General features: G+C 39.5%; 1 protein-coding gene and 1 long non-coding RNA gene across 5 annotated transcripts in view; one reads left to right on the top strand and one right to left on the bottom strand.

The window, feature by feature from the left end:
• ANK3 (ankyrin 3) overlaps positions 1-20,488 on the bottom strand; it is a 341,189-nt gene that overhangs the window by 107,818 nt on the left and 212,883 nt on the right. For 3 of the 4 annotated variants that reach the window (XM_039250506.1, XM_039250504.1, XM_039250503.1), the window contains one exon: positions 1,217-1,340. In XM_039250506.1, the coding sequence (XP_039106437.1) occupies positions 1,217-1,340 (124 nt within the window). Of the gene's footprint in view, positions 1-1,216; positions 1,341-2,605; positions 3,298-20,488 lie in introns of those variants that run through there. The other variant, XM_039250505.1, reaches the window with a different exon arrangement.
• The window catches only part of LOC120244138, a 54,068-nt gene continuing 35,797 nt past the window's right edge, over positions 2,218-20,488 (top strand). The window contains exons 1-2 of the long non-coding RNA XR_005531474.1: positions 2,218-2,306; positions 17,355-17,400. This is a non-coding gene — a long non-coding RNA (uncharacterized LOC120244138). The remainder of the gene's footprint in view (positions 2,307-17,354; positions 17,401-20,488) is intronic.

Here is a 20,488-nt window from a genome sequence, read left to right as displayed (position 1 = left end):
GATTACGAATGCTAGTAAGCCTCTAAGTAGAATTTTCCCTTGAGATCCTTTGAGACTCTGTGTTTTTCAGTTGTAACTTGTGGTTCTGTATGATTATATGAGATCCTACATATTTTTAGAAAGTTATTTTCCTCTTCTTATTAATGATATCCTGTTACAATGAGATTTTGAGGACTTTTTACAATGACATTTTAAGGACTTTGATAAATATATTTATAAAGCAAAAGTTCTATGAAGTTACATGAGGTTCCAAGTTCTGTTAATAAAAAGACTAACTCAAAGAAAAATCAATTCAATTTCTAAACTTGGCCACATCAACAACACTGAGTGAGAATCAACTCCCAGTCTTACTTTGTGGGAAGTGCCATTTACTATGAGACAATGAAACTTTTTACATCAGATCCTTAAACTATAGGAAAATGTCCCCAGGGCTCTGGCTTAGAAAGTTTAATTATTAGCTTTAAAGTAACTTGACTGTCAGCAAACATGCTGTTAAACCAACCAGGGAAAAGAAGTCCCCAAATTCTGGACAAGGTCCTGTTTCTTTCAACCAGCGTCAGGTAAGTTTGAGCCAAGGTTTTTCATATGCAAAGTTTTAATACTTCAGTTTTTAGGGCTGAATTTGCTACCACATCTGTCCTTGACTTTGGGTAAGTCATTGTAACGCTCCTAACATGTCCCTAGTAAACAAACTAATGGCATGGTTTTAGAAGAGATACCCAAACACTTGGTAGACAATTCTAATAAGCTATATGTAATCTTTTTTAGAATGCTCTCTTTTAAGTGAGCATGAATTATTCTTTCAGTGATAGAGAACAGTGTACAATCAACACAAATATTTCATACTTATTGGAAAATAAGACTTTTCTTTCACTGTGGAACAAAATTTAATTTTTAAACACGGAGACCACACTGACTCTCCCAGTTTTATCAGTGAGCTCTTTTGCCATCATGCTTGAAGCATAACTGCAAGGTGGGGAAAAAAACAACCAACACTCAACATGTTCAATCACGTAAAATCAAGGACTGAGAGACCACAAAAGAAAACGGTAGAGCATGTATACCAGAGTTGAGAACATTCGAGAACATTCTACCAAATTCACATCTTCATCCAAAGAGCACATTTGGGGATAATGTGAACAATGAGAATGATTTTGGTTTATGACAAATCATGGTTGTATTAAGTTAACTATGAAAAACAGCAACAATAAAATACCTGGCGGAACGAGCCCCAAGACTAAAGCCCATGTAGCCCTCTGCAGGGAGAGAATCATCGCCCAGCTCCTTAAGGTCCTGGGGCCCCAGGTATTTGTCCGTGTCACCTGTCATGGCGTCCTCCCCTGTGGATGGACAAAGCAAACCACAATCAGAAGCTTACCTTTTGAAAATGCACTTATTGTGGGGAAAGCCGCTCCTTTGATCATCAGCAAATCACCCATTTTCTCATATTCCCCCACCCCATAATATCTTTAACTGCTATTTAGAAGGAAAAAGCATAGGTAGAGATTAGTCCATAATTTCAAGAGTGAATTTAAATAGCGAAAGAGCACCTGGTGTTAAGTTTTCCATTTTAAAACATCTCCCCTACCTCATTTCCCCTCCTCAAGCCCCAGCTGACTAGAAGGTGGATCTTTTATGGTAGTTAGCTTTCCATGCCTCACAATGACAAGGGCAGCTTGTCTGAATGGACGTAGATTGCAATTTAAGAGCCATCTCTCCATTACTGTTCCAGAAAATCATATATGGGAAAGGAATGGACTTTTCTTCTTTCCAAAATGGTCTTTTCACACACAGGATTTCAGTTTGGGGTTTATGAAAGAAACTAGCAAGTTATTTAATCTGAACTATTACTGCTCAAGTGGAGAACCTTGAAACACATCAATTTTGAACTGTTTCTACACCCATCACAGTCCAGCTGCCCCAGGGTTAGAACCCTACTTGGGAAAGAGCTCTACCTTCTGTAGAGACCAAATGTAGAGACCAGCAGTTTGAAAGAAGGACTGATATAAATTGCTCTTTGCCCATCAATACAAAGAGTTAATTTCGTAAAACTTTTACTAGCTACATATACACAGCATGACCTCATGGAAAAACCACATTCCAAGAGTGACAGAGCAGGTTTTTCAAACACCTTTTGCCCTCTGGGACGTTTCCCATCCTTTTCAAAACGTAGCACAGACTGTGGAAAAGTTCGTTCCGCAAACAGGCAAACCTATCTCTTTTTTACGACTCCCCTTGTCTTTCTGGACACAAGTGTGGCTGGCTGAGACAGATCTCAAAAGCATGTATGTTATGTTTTCTCAAAGGTAAGTGATTCATCTGTTCCAGCTCTATTTTCCATTCCTTCATTCGGTACCATTTATAATTTCCATTCATTTAAGCCCAGGAAACCACAGAACTTAGCTTTTAAACTACCAATCAAGTCTAAAAATACACTGTCAACTACTGTTTTTGCAAATATAAAAACTAAACGGATCTGCTTTCTACTACCACCCGGTTCGGAGAGATTATTTTAAGTAACTATTCACAGCTGGGCTATTTGCACATTCACTGCACATGAAACAAAAACAGCACACACCAAGTACAACTTAAATAAAGAGCTTACTCTGCGGTAAAGCCATTTCCACCAGGCGGGGCTGATCAAATGTTTTCCTGACGTTTCCAGGAATTCCTTACGCAGTGATTTAGAATATACCTCCGAATCAGCCCAAACAAACAGACCCCTGGGCTGTATTCAGGTCTTCACCACCACCGCCGGGTCCCCGCTCAGCATCTTTGTCTTCTCGTAGGCAGTGGAGGACTTGCACATCTTTTTCTACTCATCAGAGTGCAAGGATTTTCGATCTTTCACACCAGAAAAAATAAAAATAAAAAAAGAGCAAAACCTGGCTACACTTAATTGAGAAGACCCTTTTGATCACTCTGCAGACATCCTTGCAAAGCTCCTTCTGATTGGACCAAGAACTCCGCTGGCAAGCCTCTAGCAGGACCCAATGGTGACATAAATGCAAGCCCTTGAGTTATTTGTATGTAAATATGAGGACCGCTCCAGTGTAGACTTTCGGTAATTTGATACCAATGCCCGGTGCCTAACCGGGTAACCGAGACAGCCTTAAATCTAGGGAGAGCCGGCGAGCGGGGCGCTGCGTTTAATCAGGAGGTGACTCTTCTCCGACATAAATGAACAAACGGCCGAGCCAGGTAGAGGAAAAAACAGAAGGAAACAAAGAAGTGGCCCAGGCGGGGAGTGGCAGGGAGCTCCAGGCAAACTTTCAACTTTGTTCTCGGCCGGTAACACCAGGAGCCCTGGTTATTTATGGTCCCTGTCAGGTGGAAGGAGGGGAAAAAGGGAGTTAGAGGGAGGGCCTGCCCTTGAGCCGAGGTGCTGAAACTGTGGGGCTGAGGGAGCCCAGGGATTCCAGAAGCTCTCGGAGAAGCGCCTGAGAATACATGAACCCCCACTGCTTTTTATCAAGAGTTGGAAGAAAGGAGCAGAAGGAAAAAGCAAGTGGATGTTTGCTTTCTTTTGGGCACAAGTTCTTTCGACTCTTTAACCCACTCAAAGGCCCGGACAGAGGGGAAGAGGCATTTGCTGCAAAGGGCAGGAAGCAGCCCAGAGGAAGCAATTCTGTCACTTTGCTGTTACAGTGTTTCTCTCTCTCTGGGCCTCCTGGCCTCTCTCTGGGCCTCCTGGCCTCCCTTCCCAGATGCCCCACCCTGTCTGTTTTGTGTTTCCCCCTCTCTGGGCCTCACTGACTCCCTTCCCAGCCACTCCACCCTGTCTGGGTTGGCAAGTGGAGAAAACTATCAGGACTTCTGCACCCTCCGTCTGGGTGTGCTAGAGAGGCCGTTTCAATTCCTTTTTTCTCAGAATAGCTGGAAAATAAGGCTAGAGAGTAGGTAAAGGGTTTTGAATGGTCTGGCTGAAATCAGTGGTGTACAGCACTTTTTCCTGATAGGGTCTCTTATCTCTTGGGTTGTTATCTAAAGATACAGAAATTTGAATACGTAGAACTGATGAAGTGGGGAACAGATTTGTTTTTCTTGGATAAATACCTCAATCGATGAATCAATGGCTCATCTAATATTAAGACAATTGGAGATCTGGTGATTTAATTTGACGAGACTGACTGTAATAAACACTAAATATGCTGCGATAGAAGGGAAGCCATTTATAATGCTTGGTACATATTGAAAAATATTCCCAAGCAAAAGAATAATTTCCAATTTAGTAAAGAATGAAAGGGGAAGTCATGGTTAGAATGGCTAAAAGGGCTAAACATTAATCTGTTTTCCACATCTGCACTTAAAATCCAAACTACTTAGCGAAACCTCATTCAATGACTGTGGCTCATTCAAGTTCCCTAACAAGGGCTGCAATGAACAAGTTCCTTCCTCTTGACTTCTTGGCCAGCCTTGCTCTTTCTCTGGCCACTCCTCCACACCTGTTGCCCTTCTGTCAAACAGAATTATTTCAGTCCCTAGAGTTCCTGAAACGCTTTAGACTTTGAACCATCACATAGGGTGCACTCTTGATAGAAACTTCACCCCTCTTCTTCTCCAATCTTTGACTCTAAAATTCCTCCCATCCTGTACTCACCACCTTAAGCTAACGGTTCTGCCTGTGGGCTTCCCTTATCAGAGTGCACTGCCAGGAAAACATCTGTTTAGTCTCTCCCACTGGAGACCAAGATCCCCTTAGGTTAGGAACCAAATTTTCCTGAGCCTGGCATAGTGCAAGTGCCCAAAAAATATTTTTGGATTTCATCATTGCTTTTATTAAAGAGGATGGTTTTAAAAAAAAATCAGACTCTTATATACAGAGAGCAAACTGGTGGTTGCCAGAGGGGAGGTGAGTAGGGGGATGGGCAAGGAAAATAAGGAGGCAGGTGTTGTGCTCTTCTCCCCACCTACGTGCCTTGGAAATGGCAATGTGGCACTCGTATGGCATGTCAAGCTTTGATGACTGGTACAGTTAAATGGTAATAAGGCTAAGTTTCTATTCTTCTTTATCCATCCTTCTTAGACTTTAAAAATGGTCACTATGAAATCAAAAGAAGCCCAGAGTTGAAATGGGGTGAGAGCTGTCAATATATTTGGCCAAAGAGTAATTAAAATAGCCTTACCACATGGTGAAAACATTTCTCCAAAGGCATGGAAAGTAGAAACAAAAGCAATGGTATTATTTTAAAGCAGGTTTGCATAGATGGTGCTCTGGATTCAAATCCAGGCTTCGTCATTTACTAATTAGCTGAACTTTGGAACACTGTTTACCCTGAGTCACAGTTTCAACTACTACAAAACTAGGATAATAACTCTGCCTTCTGGCTGAAGCCTTCTTTTGCGGAATGAAATGAAATAATGCACAGAATAAGGACTTAACACTAACCCTGTTAGTGTTATTCTGTAACACAGCTTTGTCTAGTGCCCAAACATCTGAATGAATGAACTCATGTAGTTAGTATTTAGATTGCTAGTATTGATAGTGGTGAAGGCAAAATCCAACCACAGCAGCAAATGTCTCTGTTTTGTACTATGTAATGCAAGGCCTGGCTCACAGGGACTCAACAAATATTTGTTGATTGATTCAATGAATAATAATAGAACTCACTCTCCTTTCAATAAACAAAATATTCTATGATTTTATGTACCAAAACTACAAAAAGAGTAATATGAATGTGTTGAGTGACTTGTTAACTGCCTCTAATCCAAAAATATTTTGATTGGTAGTAGCAACAGGCCCAAATGAAGATAAGCCAACAAAGGTAATTCTATGACTGGACAGCTCTGACACAATACCAGATATATTTAGTTGGTAATATGTATATACCTATAGGTGTATACACATACACACACACACACACACACACACACACACACATTACCAAGAACTACACATTTTCACTTACTAAGAAGAACTTGTGTGGCTTTATGTTTCCTAGAAACATTTGGTGCAGTGGCATAATAGTTGATTTATAGATAAATTTGACTATTCTGGTGAAGAGGGTGTGGTAACTAGTTTTTAAAGATGTTTTCTGCCCACTCCCACCCCTGCCATGAACCATGTCTCTTATATTCATGCCTTTGTGTACTGCCCTTAATCGAATTTGGGCTAGGTCAATTTTTGAACAATAAAGTGCAGAGGAAGTGATTTTGCATGACATTTCAGTTTTAGTTAAAAAAAATCTTGTAGTTTCTTCCTGAGTCTCTTTCAAACACTAGTTTGGGGGAAGCCAATCCCAGTGTAGGAAATTTGATTACCATAGGACCACCATGCTGTCAAGAAAGTCGAGATGGCCATATGGAGAGGCAGCAATGGAAAGAGAGAGAGAGAGATGCCCAAATGTTCCATTTGTCCTAGTGGGGCTGATAGATCTATGAATGAAGATACCACATTGAACATTCTTCCATATTACTCCCACCCCAGCTGCTATATGACTGTAATCTCAGCAAAGATCTCAAGAATCCAGCTGAACCTAATTAATTCACACAACCATGGGAGATGAATAATAAATTAAAATATTGAGTTTAGAGGTAGGTTGTGACAGTGTAGTAAGTAGTGAAAACAGAGAGGAATGAGAAATGACAAGGTCCAAAAGTCGGCCAAAGAGGTCACATGCTGATTGCTTAATGCATCCCTGGTGAATTAAGAGTTAGCCCCGTAGTGTGCTACTCAATTAGTGCAAAGTCCAGAAAGAATACACTGGTAAATGCCACTAGAGGAAGCCTCATCTAATTAGTATTGACTTTGTGTCTTAAAATTATGAGCACTGATGTTCTCATTGTTAATCCATTTCTGACAATAAAATACCAGAGGCTGGAAATGTAGTGTTTAAAGAAGAACACAAAATAATTCAATCTATCGTGATCCCACCATTCACCAAATAATAAAACTGTTCAGAGGATTTCACTTCAATTTTCCAGCTATCCTCTCTTTCTGGTCCTCCTATCATGACTAGGTTAAGAGAAGAGGTTTCTCAGACCACAATCAACCTTTCAAAGATCATACCCTTTGACTACCAGGAAGTCATGCAAAATAGAATCAAGAACAAAGGAGAGACAGAAAGAATATACGAAACAATGATCAGGACTGTACTTGGTCAGATAGCTGTATCCTCATTTCTTTTTATCATTCATCTATCTCTAACCCTATCTATATCTACTCTCTCTCTCATTTGTCTTTAGTTTTTAAGTAATTTCTGCACCCAACATAGGGCTGGAACTCACAACCCTGAGCTCAATAGTTGCATGCTCCATTGACTGAGCCAGCCATGTGATCCAGTCCTTATTCTTTTTAGATTCCAAGTCAGTGTCAACATGTAGTAGAATATGCTGAATCCAATTCCTTGCAATCTATCACCGTGCCCACTAATACCTTTTTATGCTGAATAGAGGAAATAGTTCTTGGCCTGATATTTAAATGTGTTTCAAATGCCCTAGGAGTTCTTTTCTTCTTTCTTTTTTTGCATGTAATTTTTTTTCTAATGTTTTCCATGTTAAGATCATCACCAAGGAATACTTTTGTTGCTTTTCTAGGGGTTGAAAGTTGTTTTCTCATCTGTCTGGAGACAAGAATCATAAAGAAATTTCCTTAAGATAAGTGTACCAAATTATATTATCTGAAACTTTGCTCAGAAGTGCTTCATTCTTCTGCTATGAAATGCAGAATTTTCTTCTCAAGGTATATATTTTGTAACCTTATATGGTTGCAAGTAATAATACATAACACCTTCAAATGAATTAATAGTAGAACACCTTCAAATTACATGGGATTACAAAAAAGCTAGATCAGAAAGAATACAAAGGAAGATAGTACCTATCCTCTAGTGATATATTAGGAGTTGGTTTCTTAACAGAACTCAGCAAATGGTCTTATAGGCAAATAGTTAATGATCGAAACTTAGGCTTATATTTAGCGCACTTATTCTGAAAAAGATGATTTTTTGATCATCACATAGAAAAGAGAAGAAATGAAAATTTTGGGGAAAATAAATTCTTTAAGCATTTCTAGTCTACATTACAGAACAATAGAGTGAGATCACACCATTATAGTCAACACTTTATCTACTGAGCATTTACTATGTTCCAGGCACTATATGGTGCTTTGTAAATATGATCTCAAGCAATTCTCAAATCCACCTTATAAAATAGAATCATTGTCTCCATTTCAATATAAAGAAAACCCATTCACAATGGTAGAGTAAATAACCCAAGATCACTTAGAATATGAGGAAAACTGGATTCAAAATCAGTTGGTCTGACTACAGAGCCCCACTTCTAACTACTATAATACACTATGCTATTGAACAAATACTACAAGAAATTGGTAACCAAAATGTAGCCTCCATGAGGGCAGAGATTTTGTCTGTTTTGGCCTATATCCAGTGCCCAGAACAATGCCTGGCACATAGTTGGTGCTCAATAAATATGTGCAATGAAAATTCAGTGATTGTCTTTGGAGATAGCAACTACGTTACTGGAGCGAGAAGGAGGGAGACTTACTTTTCACCGTAAACTCTTGTACCTTGGGAATTTTATACCATGTGCATCTATCACCTATTCAAAAAACGAATAAAATTAACAAAATAAAACAAAACAAAACACAGGGACTGCAGATAAATCAGACAGGCTGTGTTCCATATACCAGAACTGGTATCTGGACACACACTGGTCTGCCAGGTAGATATTAAGATGTAGATGTGCACCAGCAAATATTTGGCAAATGTGGAGAGAAAATCTGTTACAATATCCAACCTTACTATTTAAGAGATGGACCATAAAAAATAAAATAACACGGCAAGAAAGAAGGGATGCACATTATTAATGTGGTGCTTCCAGTAGCTTCCCATTGCTCTACCGTGGTGGTTCTCAACCTGTAGGATGCATGATAATCACCTGAAAATTTACAATTCCAGAAGTTCCCAAGTAAATCTCATGCTTCTGGTCCAAAAACCAAACTGTGATAACCACTGCTTTAAAGGATGCTTACAAATAAATGACAGCTATCTAATGGCAGTATTGATTCTACAAAATTAAGTATCTATTTTCTTGGTGGGAATTACTAGAGTAATTGACATAGCTTCAGCAACTGAACTCAATGAATTGAGTGCAGTGTTTCTAAATTTCCATATGTATGTTTGTATCATCTGAGAACCTTGTTGACTAACTGTAGATGCTGATTCTGTAGACCCTGACATTCTGCATGTGTAACAAGCTCCCAGAAGACTGCAAACCACACTTTAAGCAGTGAGAAAATAGAGTCATGGACTAGGATCTGCTATGAGTAAAGCCAACTACCACCTTTGAGACATTTTGACTCCAATGAAGATGTTAATACCAGGAAACAAACTATAATAGAAATACTATACTACTACTCCTGCAGGCTAGGATTTACTCAGTGCTTTGCATGTGTGAGGCGCTGTGCTAACTGAGCACTTCATATGCACTTAGATGCACATCTCATTTACTCCTCAATCCCACGAAGCAGATGCCCTTATTTCCCTTTTCTAGATGAAGACATAGATATGGAGAGGTTCCATTATTTTTCAAAGCTCACGTGTCTGGTTAGTGGTAGAGTCTGGATTGGAACCCACACAGTCAGTTGGCAGAGCCCAAGCTCTTCACCACCACACCAGTGTCAGAAGATGTGCAAGAGAAATGGCAACAGTATCTCAGAGTTCACAGGAAGAGTGTGTCACATTGGACTGAGGAATGTGGCAGATGTTGACTGGAGGTGTGTGAGTAAAGACAGGTGGAGAGGAGTGGAAGTGGGAAGTCGGCCATTCCAGCCACTGAATGGCATGACAAGGAAAGAATGGGAATGCTCTGAGAAGAGCAAGCAGCCAGTTTTACTAAAGTGATAGTCAACTGAGTTGTGGGAAGTGAGGGCCATGTTGGGCCATGTTTTTAGGGTCTCTGAAGTTGGGATTATAGAATAGCCATTGCAATCCAAGTGAAAGCAACATATGTCCATCAGTGGGTGAAAATCCAATCACTTTATTTGACCCATACACACACACAGACACACACACACACACACACACACACACACACACACACACACTCTGAAGACCCAGACTCTCAAAGCTCTCCCTCTTCCTCTCATGTTCTCCCACCCTAATTCTTTTTTTAATGTTTATTTATTTACTTTGAGAGAGAGTGAGAAATCATAAGAGTGGGGGGAGGGGCAGAGAGAGAGAGAGAGAGAGAGAGATTGAGAGAGAATCCCAAGCAGGCTCCATGTTGTCAGCACAGAGCTTGATACAGGGCTGGATCTCACTAACCTCTAGATCATGACCTGAGCCAAAATCAAGAGTCGGGATGGTTAGCCAACCAAGCCACCCAGGCACCCCTCACCCATCCTAATTCTAACCCTATAGCAGGAAGCAGGATTCACTGATAGTTGCCTCTGTTTGATTAAAAAAAAAAAAAAAGACCCTGCTGTTTATCGAGCACCTACTATATGCTGGTCACTGTTCTAAATGCTTAGTATGTTATTTCTTTTCATCTTCTCAGCAACTCCATGTGGTATAATTAACCATTTAGAGATGAGACAAATAAGACTCAGCATATTTTATTTTTTGAAGGTTCAAATAAGGGACATAAAATACAGATAACTTTGAAGAGAAAACAGTTTCCATCAATGCAAAGCATTAGTCAAAAGATGTCTATCTCCCCTCATGTTTAGACAAAAAATTTTCAGCATGGAGAATCCAAATGACTATATTTTGTTCACAAGTCCTTTCCCTCCTTCCCCTGATACTGTTAGTCTCGGAAAAGCAAGGGAGCAGGAAATGCACGGAAGAGGAGTGTGGTAATAGTAGAAGCCCGATGCACTCAGTCTTGTTCTCAGTGTCTGATTCTAGCCCAGAGTTACACAATAAACAATGGGAAGTTACTCAGATTCCAGATATGCACGTATTTCACCTTTCGTTGTGTAGTTTGGGGCAAGAGCTTGGATTAAGCAAGGTTTCCTGTGAATACCTGACAGACCGATAAGAGGGGGAGGTGATGTACGGCTCATGGAATTACTCCATGTGGTTGAAGAGGTCATGTGTGTGGCACAGGCTCTTCTGGGTCAGGTTGGAGGCCCAGCTCAGGACTCCATTACGTTTGAGGAGGGGTGGAAGGTCAGGGAGACGCTGCAGCCCCAGGCCAGGTAAAGAATGGGACTACCTCCCCCAGCCTGGAAGGAGGGCCTTCCCATGAGCCTTCTGTTTTCCAGCTCCTCCTGGCAATGTTCTTTCAAAACAGTTTCCCAACCACATACTGGAATGTATATAATGTTTTCTTGCTTTCCTTCTCAAAATATATGAGAACAACGTGTAAGTTGAGAAAATAGATGAGTAATGGGTGAAATGGGTGTTCTTAAGAAGGCTAAGGAAGTGTGTGTCATTAAGTGTGTGTCATTCATGTACCTCTTGTAGGAAGCCATGTGCCACACTCTGCCTCCTTGTTCCTGAGCTGTAGGTGCTCATAAGAGCCAACCTTCTTAGGTGGCTAAAGAGGAATCAGGCTTGACTGGCAAAGTTTACACATCTCTTAACCAACAAGAACAACTTGCAAGAACAAATGACTCTTTCTGCTCAGGCTAGTTTTTTTTTTTTTTTTTTTTTTTTAAGAGTAAACAAAGTCCATTTGATTCTTTACTCTCAAGCATTATTCTATTCTTTGCGGCTAGATGTGCTTCTTTTTAAGAACTGGATCACAGTTTTTAAACTGTTCCTTAATCCAAGCTAGATATAGTTTCTAAATAAGCATGCATGACTCAGTCTTGGAACTCTTCCAGATGTAGCAATGAAAAATGTCCCCTGTGATCTTGGTTGGGTTAATAAACAAACTCATCCCAGAAAGGAAAACGATTTCAGTGTCCTTCCTGTGAAGAGGTAGAAAAAGACAGTGTTGGGACAGACACTATAACTTTTTCATATTCTTATCATTCTTACCAATACACCTTAACTTTCATCCAGAAACTGCTCTCTGTCATCTCAGTAAGATGACACTGACTTGGTCACATAAACTCCTAAGCCTAGAGACAGAATGCAGGTAGAAAGAAGTACAAGGTTACTTACCCTGTTCTCATTATCTAAAATCTATGCCTCTTGTAAAGAAGAGTAGACAATGAATAAATCACTAGCCACAAACTAGCCCAGTGAAATCAGGCACTAAAATGTTGTTTCTTACTTAAAGAGAAATTAGGTAGCTTAATTCAAGGTGGCAATGTCCATCATGCCAATTGATTCTTTCCTCTATTTATTCTTTGTTGGCTTGTCTAGCTTCAACCCCAAATCCAGACCTCAGTAGTGTCGGCTGTTCTTACTTAGGTGTGTAAGGACATTGTGTGCACAACAGAAACATGTTCACTGTCCCTAGGAATAAAGGAGTATCAGGAGTTCACGTGCTTTGTGAGCAAGCATTTGGCCTCTTGCTCATGTTACGTATATTTCCTACCTCTAAAAGATGTGTGCTTGAAAGGTAAAGACAGGTGGGGTCTGCTGTCAGTTATCCTCACTTTGGTTCTGGCCCAGGTAGTCAGAGCAACTCTCACCACGTGTAGCATCTTGCCCTGCTTCTCCACACCCTCCTATTCCTGGCTCTCTGCACTGCTCTACCTTCCCTTTCCCGTCCATTCCCAGGGCTAATGCTCCACTTTCTTCTCTCTGCAGCAAGGTTTCCAATGTGAAGGGAAAGAGTTAGGGGGTGATCAAATTAGGACCTACTTCCACAAGAAGCAGGTCAGACTTTCCAGGTAGATGGGCACGGACTGAAATCATTGGAGGGTGAAGGGAGGAAGCGTATTCAAAATTACAACCTGCTTTATCCAAATGAAAAAACCACCTATTGTCCTTAAACAATAAGCATGTTTAATTCCCTGCCATCAATCCCTGTGTCTGTTCATTCCACAGGCCACTGCAGCTGCTACTCATCCTGTCACTACTTCTTTGGAGAAAAAATGCACACACTCAATTAGAACTACACTATTCTGTGTCTATATCCACAATGTCATGGACGTGGTGGCTGCCTGACATCCCCAGGGATCCCCAGATTGCCTGTGCTCAGCTAACTGGACCCCGTCAGGGAATCTCCCAGCCTTTTTTGGTTTACTTCCTCACAGCTCCCCCTCCATATCCCTTGGCATTCCTCTTTCTCTGTACATGTTAATGTGCCTGGAGTTTTCTAGAACTGCTTCTCATCCTCCCTATGGCATTTCCTGGGGTTCTCATTCAGGCCTGTGTTTGGTTTCCCCCACCCCTCTGTGCTGAGTTCTTCTTTGAAGTCCTCTGCTTTCCTCTCTCTCTCTCTCTCTCTTTTAAGTTTTATTTAAGTAATCTTTTCACCCCATGTGGGGCTCAAACCCATTATCCAAGATCAAGAGTCACATACTCTTCCAACTGAGCCAGCCAGGCCCCGTTTTCCAAAACTTTCTGCACTTAGAACACCTCTTTCCACCTGCCCAAATTTCTACTTGTCTACATTCTATCTATTCCTTGAAATGCTTTCTTCCTGAGATCTTTACTAATCTCTCATTCTTTTGAATTTCCTTTTCACTTATATCTATTCTTTTCTATCACGTCAAATTTGAGTAGAAATTTGAGTAAAAAAACTAAATTCAAATTCCAGTTTCCTTGACTATGTGAACCTTAACAAATTTCTTAAACCCTTTGAGCCTCTAATCTATGTTAATTCCTTAACATAAATTAGAACTAATAACACTTAAAGTTAGGGCTTTAGTTTAAGAGCAAATGTAAATCAGGAATAAAAATAATACCAATAATTTTTCAAAATATTTGAGAAAATTAAGCAAGATAAGGTACTTTGTAACTAACATTCACTGAGATCCCTTTATACATGATCTCATTTAAATTTTGCAATAATCCAACAGTTGTGGGACTGTTATCTAAATTACCAGGTACCATGAATGTCAGAGCAGAGGTTAAGGGCAGGGATTTGAGTATAATTCCTTGAACTGATTTGTGTACTCTTGATCAAGGTTGTTAACCTTGCTGGAGCTGATTTTCCACATCTATGAAGTGGGAATACCAATGGCTCTAATTCTGAGGTTACTGTGAAGGTTAAATGACATAATGCATGAAATGTATATAGATTCATGCCTGGCACATCGAAAGGGCTCAATAAATGGTAAGTACCTTTTTTTTAAAAAAGATATTTTATTTTTAAGTAATCTTTACACCCAGTGTTGGGCTCAAACTCACAACCCTGAGATCAAGAGTGGCATACTCCACTGACTGGGCCAGTCAGTGCCTTGAGATGACTTTTAGGACAAAGTTAAAAAGCGATTGAGAGGACAGTGGAAAATAGGTTGTTGGGGCCATAGCACACCAAACTTATTGGCCATGGAAGGGCCCGAGTTCTGTTTCAAGTGCAATGTAAAGCCTTGGGAGGTTTTTTATTTGAGTTTTGTATTTATACTATATTAGAAGGGCTGGCTACTTTCACCAGCAAATATAGCAACCAGGCAGGTGAATACATAAAATGTAAATGCACACTTTCATAAATTGTTACAAAAGAGCATCTCCAGGTCAAGAACTAGAACATATCCTATCCCAATCACAGTCTTTTCCTCACTCTCTCATGGTAATCACTTTATAACATTCTTTCCCTTGCCTTTTTTAAATAGACTCAACAATTTTATAATCCTAGTTTACTATCCCCTGACTTTGAATTCTGTTGCCTCTGAATAATGTACAACCCAGCAACCACGGTCATAGTTCTATACCCTACAGTAATATATGCAGACATGTCCCTGGGGACAGATAAAAGCAGCCTTGTAGCAACTTTGGTTGCAGCAACCCCAAACTGGAAACAACCCACATTTCCATTTCCAAGTGAAATGGATAACTTACCTATGGTACAGACGTATACAGTGGAATATTGTATAGAAATACAAACAAGTGAGCCATGGTTATATGCAATTGCATGAATGAATTTTAAAAACATAACTATAGCTTTGGAATGTATTTTTATTTTTTAATGTTTATTTATTTTTAGGAGAGAGAGAGAGAGAGAGTGTGCAAGCAGGGGAAGAGCAGAGAGAGGGCTCTGAGTTGTCAGTGCAGAGCCTGAAACAGGGCCCAACTCATGAACTGCAAGATTATGACCTGAGTCAAAGTTGGACGCTCAACAGACTGCGCCATCCAGGTACCCCATGCTTGGGAGTATTTTAAGCTGGGGAATGGAATGATATGATTCAACTTATATTTTTAAAAGATCGTTGAGGATGCTGTGCAGAGAGCTGAGTCTGTGGGGAAAGATGTGAGGCCATGTACCAAGGTGCCTGCAGTAGTCCACGGGAGAACAGAGTACTTGGGATTCAGTGAGGGTGATGGCAGTGGGAAGGCAGAGAAGAGGGACGTGAGATGGGTGCTGGAAAACTGATAGGACTTGCTGAGGGACTGGGCATGAGTGCTAAGAAAAGAGAGTTTACACAGAACCTCAGGGCTGGCTTGTGTGATGGAGCCACTTACTGAGATGGAGACTTTGCTTGGAGCAGGTGTCTGGGCCATGATGAGTTAAGATGTCTATGAGAATCTAGATGGAAATGTCAGGTACGTAGACGGGTGGGTGGATGGTGCGAATAAATATCACTGAACAATTCCAAAACCAAAAAGACAAGATACCAAACATAGGATGGACTGTATTTTAGAATAAAGGTTTCTGGCCCAGTTCACAGATCTTTTTCTTTCACCGGAAATTATTGTAAATTTGTTAACTATTCTTTGAGATGCAGATCCACTTTAGGAGAGTCATTATAAAGCTGTTTATTGACACAATACATAGCCCAGCACTGTCTCAGTGGGAAGGTGTTTACTGAAAGGAAGAGGCGCATGGCAGGTAAATTTTCTCTATCCTGCCAGCTCTCAGAAACCTTTCCTTTCCTTGAGTCTCCGTCCACTGTGTACACCACCAAAACACATATTGAAGATCTCCTGTGTACCAGGCACTATGCTAAGTTCTGGGGATATAACAAAGAATAATAAGACTTGGTTTCTGCTTCTGGTATTTCATTTTGACTTTGTCACCGAAGGAAGCATGCAGTTACATAATGTCTGTTTGAAAGGTCAATTGTAAGCAGAGAAATATCAGACAAAGGCTGTTATGATAACATGATAACATGTTAGATGTTATGATAATCATGTTATCATTTATAAAATGATAACATTTCTTTCAGGTAAAGAACAATTTCTGCACAACCACCACCACTCCCTTGTACCAGGCTAGACTCCCAGGCTTCTTTCCAGATCTATAAAGCTAAAAACTTCATTGCCTGACTTATTTATTAGCATGAGCAGGGGATTAGGATAGCAAGACAGTCCTAGGCACTTGTGACAAGAGGTCCTAAAAGAGCATCTTTGTAGTGGTTCCCTTGATATCTGTCTTCATGTCTCCTGAAGTAATTTCTCCTCCATTTTTAAGTTTCAGATTGTGCCATTCAAATTCTACTTATTCTCTCCTAATTGAGAAGACTCAGATATGTTTACTAAAATTACTTGCTTTGAGTTTTAAAATTCTATTCTAAATTCCATGTATGTTTATTTTACTTGCATTTGCATCTATGTCTGCATATTTCTTTTACCAGGATGGTCAGAAGAAAGGAAACTGTTTCTATTATAGGTCTCATCAAGGTCATTAAACATAATTATTATTATCTTGTGATAATATCCAAGAGCATAATCTGTTCCTTTTCCTAATATTTCCCTTTTTAAAACCTTTAGAAGTGGAGCACCTGGGTGGCTCAGCCAGTTAAGTGTCCAACTTTGGCTCAGGTCATGATGTCACAGTTTGTGAGTTTGAGCCCCGTGTCGGGCTCTGTGCTGAGAGCTCAGAGCCTGGAGCCTGTTTCAGATTCTGTGTCTCCCTCTCTCTCTGCCCCTCCCTGCTCTCTCTCTCTCTCTCAGAAATAAATAAAACATTAATAAAATTAAAAAATAAAATAAAATAAAACCTTTAAAAGTTTAAAAAATAATACATTTTTGGGTTCTGGGTATATGGATATATGAAAACAGATCATGTTAGAGTAGCAATGAAAGAGAAGAACTAGCACCAGACTGTCCGATCTGTCTTTCTGTTTGGCTCTGCCACTAACCCACATGGGCAAGCCATTCAACATTAATTTGGGCTTTGCTACCTCATCAGTATAGTGGAGAGCGTGAGCTATATGACACTGACTCAGTTCACTGGGCACTAAATTTGGCATAGAGAGGATTGGGCATGATTCTCCTCACTTCTCATGTCACTAACATCTAACGACATTTTATCTCAAACCTCTTCCTGTCTGGTAACGATTTCTAACACATGTATACTCAGACTCTTCTTTTTATCCTTTTCCTTTTCAGTGTCTGCATTGGATCCTGGGAGAGATTTTGTAGCCCTATCAAAATTGTAAGTAGCTAAGAATTAAATGATTTTTCCCAGTCTCACCCAGTTATTTCCCAAAACTATTCAAAGAGTCATATTCCACAGAGCTGCCTTTGACTTACTTTCCATGGTTTAATTCCATTTCTCATTATGTCCCATTTATGGCTCTTTAAATCTGTTACTATAACCCAGCCCACTAGAACTCTGCAAGCTAAAACATCATTTTATACATTATTTAAAAATTTACAAAATATACTTTATAGGAATTTACAATTTAAAGTCAGCACTGAATCACAGCCAACTCTAAAATCCGTGGGAGGGAGACCCAGAATAGAAGACAGATTGAAACTTAATCTCAATTTTCTTCTTTCTTTTCTTCCTTCCTCTCTCTCTTCTTTTTCTTTCTTCCCTCCCTTCCTCTTCCCTCTCCTTCTTTCATCTGTTTTTTTCTTTCTTTTAAATTATAAACTGAGTTGCAAAACTTAAGAATGTAACTGGCACCAGAACCAGCATTAATTCTGCGTGTATAATAATTTACATGCATGTGACATGTTTTCTGGGAAAGAAGATAGTGGGGCATTAAGATATTTGTGGAACGGTCTGAGCCTCTAGCAGCTCTGCCTGGATAAGTCTAGGTTAGAGGAGGCTGCTTGATCACCTTTCCTTCTATTCCTCTGCTGTGCTGATACTTCAGCCTTTATTCTACTCTGTAACTTGGCTCCATTGTTCCCCTATAGCATTAACTGATAACATTGTGTAGATTTGTTTTCTCGATTTTTTAGTGTATGAAATTAATGCAAACATTCTTTTACCTATACTAATTTCTCATAGTGGACAAAAGAGAGAGGGGAAAGAGAAGGAGAAAGCAAAGAAGAAAAAGAAGGAGAAGGGCTAGAAAAACTACTCTTCACACAATTCCTTTAGTATGTACTCAATTTTTATAATATGGGATTAAAATTGTATTTTTCCATATTCCAAATTCATTCTCCTTTTTCTTGAGAAAAACTGGCAGTGAGTATCGCTTTTCATTTTTATTGCTTCTAAAAGCTGTTGATATCCTCAATAACATAGGATACCAGTGTGATGATCTCTTACTGATTTTAAAAAAAGGTATTCACAATACTCTTGTGGTTACATGGAAATAAACATTTGCCACTGTCTGTAAGGGCTTCCTGAAATGAGCAGCTCAGAATCCAACTCAAGTGTCAAAGCACTGGCAAGACTATAAGGCAAATGAGTCAGAAGTAAAAGCTATCATTAAAGTTGTAGGGGTCCTTTTAGAATTAAAATTTCAAAGTAATTTGTTTTGGGATTTGGAGTAATACAGAAATGCTAGTTTATTCAGCACAGAACGATGTAAATACATGATAAAGGCAGATATGGCTTATCAGAGCTCATGTAAGCAACATTTAGGAACATTAGCTGACAGTACTGTTACAGGAGTCAAATTAAGTGAGTATTATAATCTCAAAAATATCTTAATTTTTAAAATATTCATTCATTTTTGAGAGAGAGAGAGAGACAGACAGACAGATGGACAGAGAGAGTGTGGGCAGGGGAGGGGCAGAGAGAGAGAGAGAGAGAGAGACAGAGACAGAGACAGAGACAGAGACATAGAATTGAAACAGGCTCCAGGCTCTGAGCTGTCAGCACAGAGCCGCATGTGGGGTTTGAATTCATAAACCATGAGACTGTGACCTAAGCCGAAGTCTGACACCTAAGCCGAAGTCTGACACTCAACTGACTGAGCCACCCAGGTGCCCCAACCTCAAAAACATCTTAATCTTCAATAATAGATTTTTAATATCATCCATGGACAAAGCAATGGTCCTGCATTACTCTGCTTTGATCAGAATATACTTGGAATGCTATAGTCTATTCTGGTCATCTCAATTTGAGATGGAAATTGAAACACTGAAATGTACATAGGAGACTGGCCATGACTGTGAGGGAGCAGTGGAAGGGGTGGTATTAGAGAAAAATAGACTAAGAAGAAATAGGAAACATGTTTTTTAAATATCACAAGGATTATCACATGGAAGAGGCAGATTTTGTTTTAAATAGTGCCAAATATATCAGAGCCTGAATCAATGAGTAGAAGCCTGAATCAATGAGAAGGATACTCAATAAAATGAAGAATTTTTAAAATCAGAGTTGTTGTCAATGGAAAATGCAGCCTGGGAATTAGGGAATTTCTGTCATTGAGGCTTCTGGGCAAAAGATCTCCTTTAAGAGGATTTTATAGAGGTGATCCCAATATAGAAGGTTATTGTTCAGATCAAGTGACCTTTTAGGAACCCCTTCCAACATTAAATTCTAAAATATTATGAAATCAAAAGTCATTTTATTCTCATAGCCTATGGACATACCCATACAGCAAGGGCCAAAGAGTTTAAAGGAAGATGAATAAAATGAGAATTGAAATTTGTTTATTAATTTCAAAATCTCAAGCTGAGATAAATGTATAAGAAATCACTGTCATTTCTAGTTAAGTGGCTAGATGAATTCTCTTCACATTAAAAGACTCGAAATTTCTCCTTTTATGGAAATTATCTGGTTATTCACATATATAAAGCTGTTATTTCGTCCATTCAAACTTGGCCTCTCATCAATGCAAGTATTGGGATATTTCATCAAAGCTAGTAAATTTTTAGGTCTGTGACTGTCATATTATATTTCATAAAATCTCATTTGAAAATGTACTTTTGACATGTTTTATGTGTGTACAGATCCATGTGAGAACATCACTTTCCTCTTATCTTTTGCACATAAGAAATTACTCCTAAGAAGACATTGAAATATAATGACAGTAAGGTATAATATTCTTAAAGTCCTAAAGATGATATAAATATACAATTGGTGATAGGACAGAGGTACACATGTAGCTAATGATTTAAACAAAAGGAAAGAAAAAATGAGTAAAAGCCTTTAACATTTATCAACATGACATTTACAAACAATGAGACATGGCCTTCCAGGTCCTAAATGACCACCAGGGCATTAGTTCCTCTAGGCTCGCAGCCCAGTGGCCACAGCTCACTTATAGTAGGCAGTCATAGTATGCCGAAAACGTTGAAGTTATTTAGGATTATGTAGGCTTTCCGCTATTTAG

The sequence above is a fragment of the Hyaena hyaena genome, unplaced genomic scaffold (assembly GCF_003009895.1).
Source record: "Hyaena hyaena isolate Hyena2069 unplaced genomic scaffold, ASM300989v1 scaffold_371, whole genome shotgun sequence".
NCBI lineage: Eukaryota > Metazoa > Chordata > Mammalia > Carnivora > Hyaenidae > Hyaena > Hyaena hyaena.
Note: the sequence above shows the minus strand (reverse complement) of the source record. Positions and strands in the feature narration are given on the sequence as shown.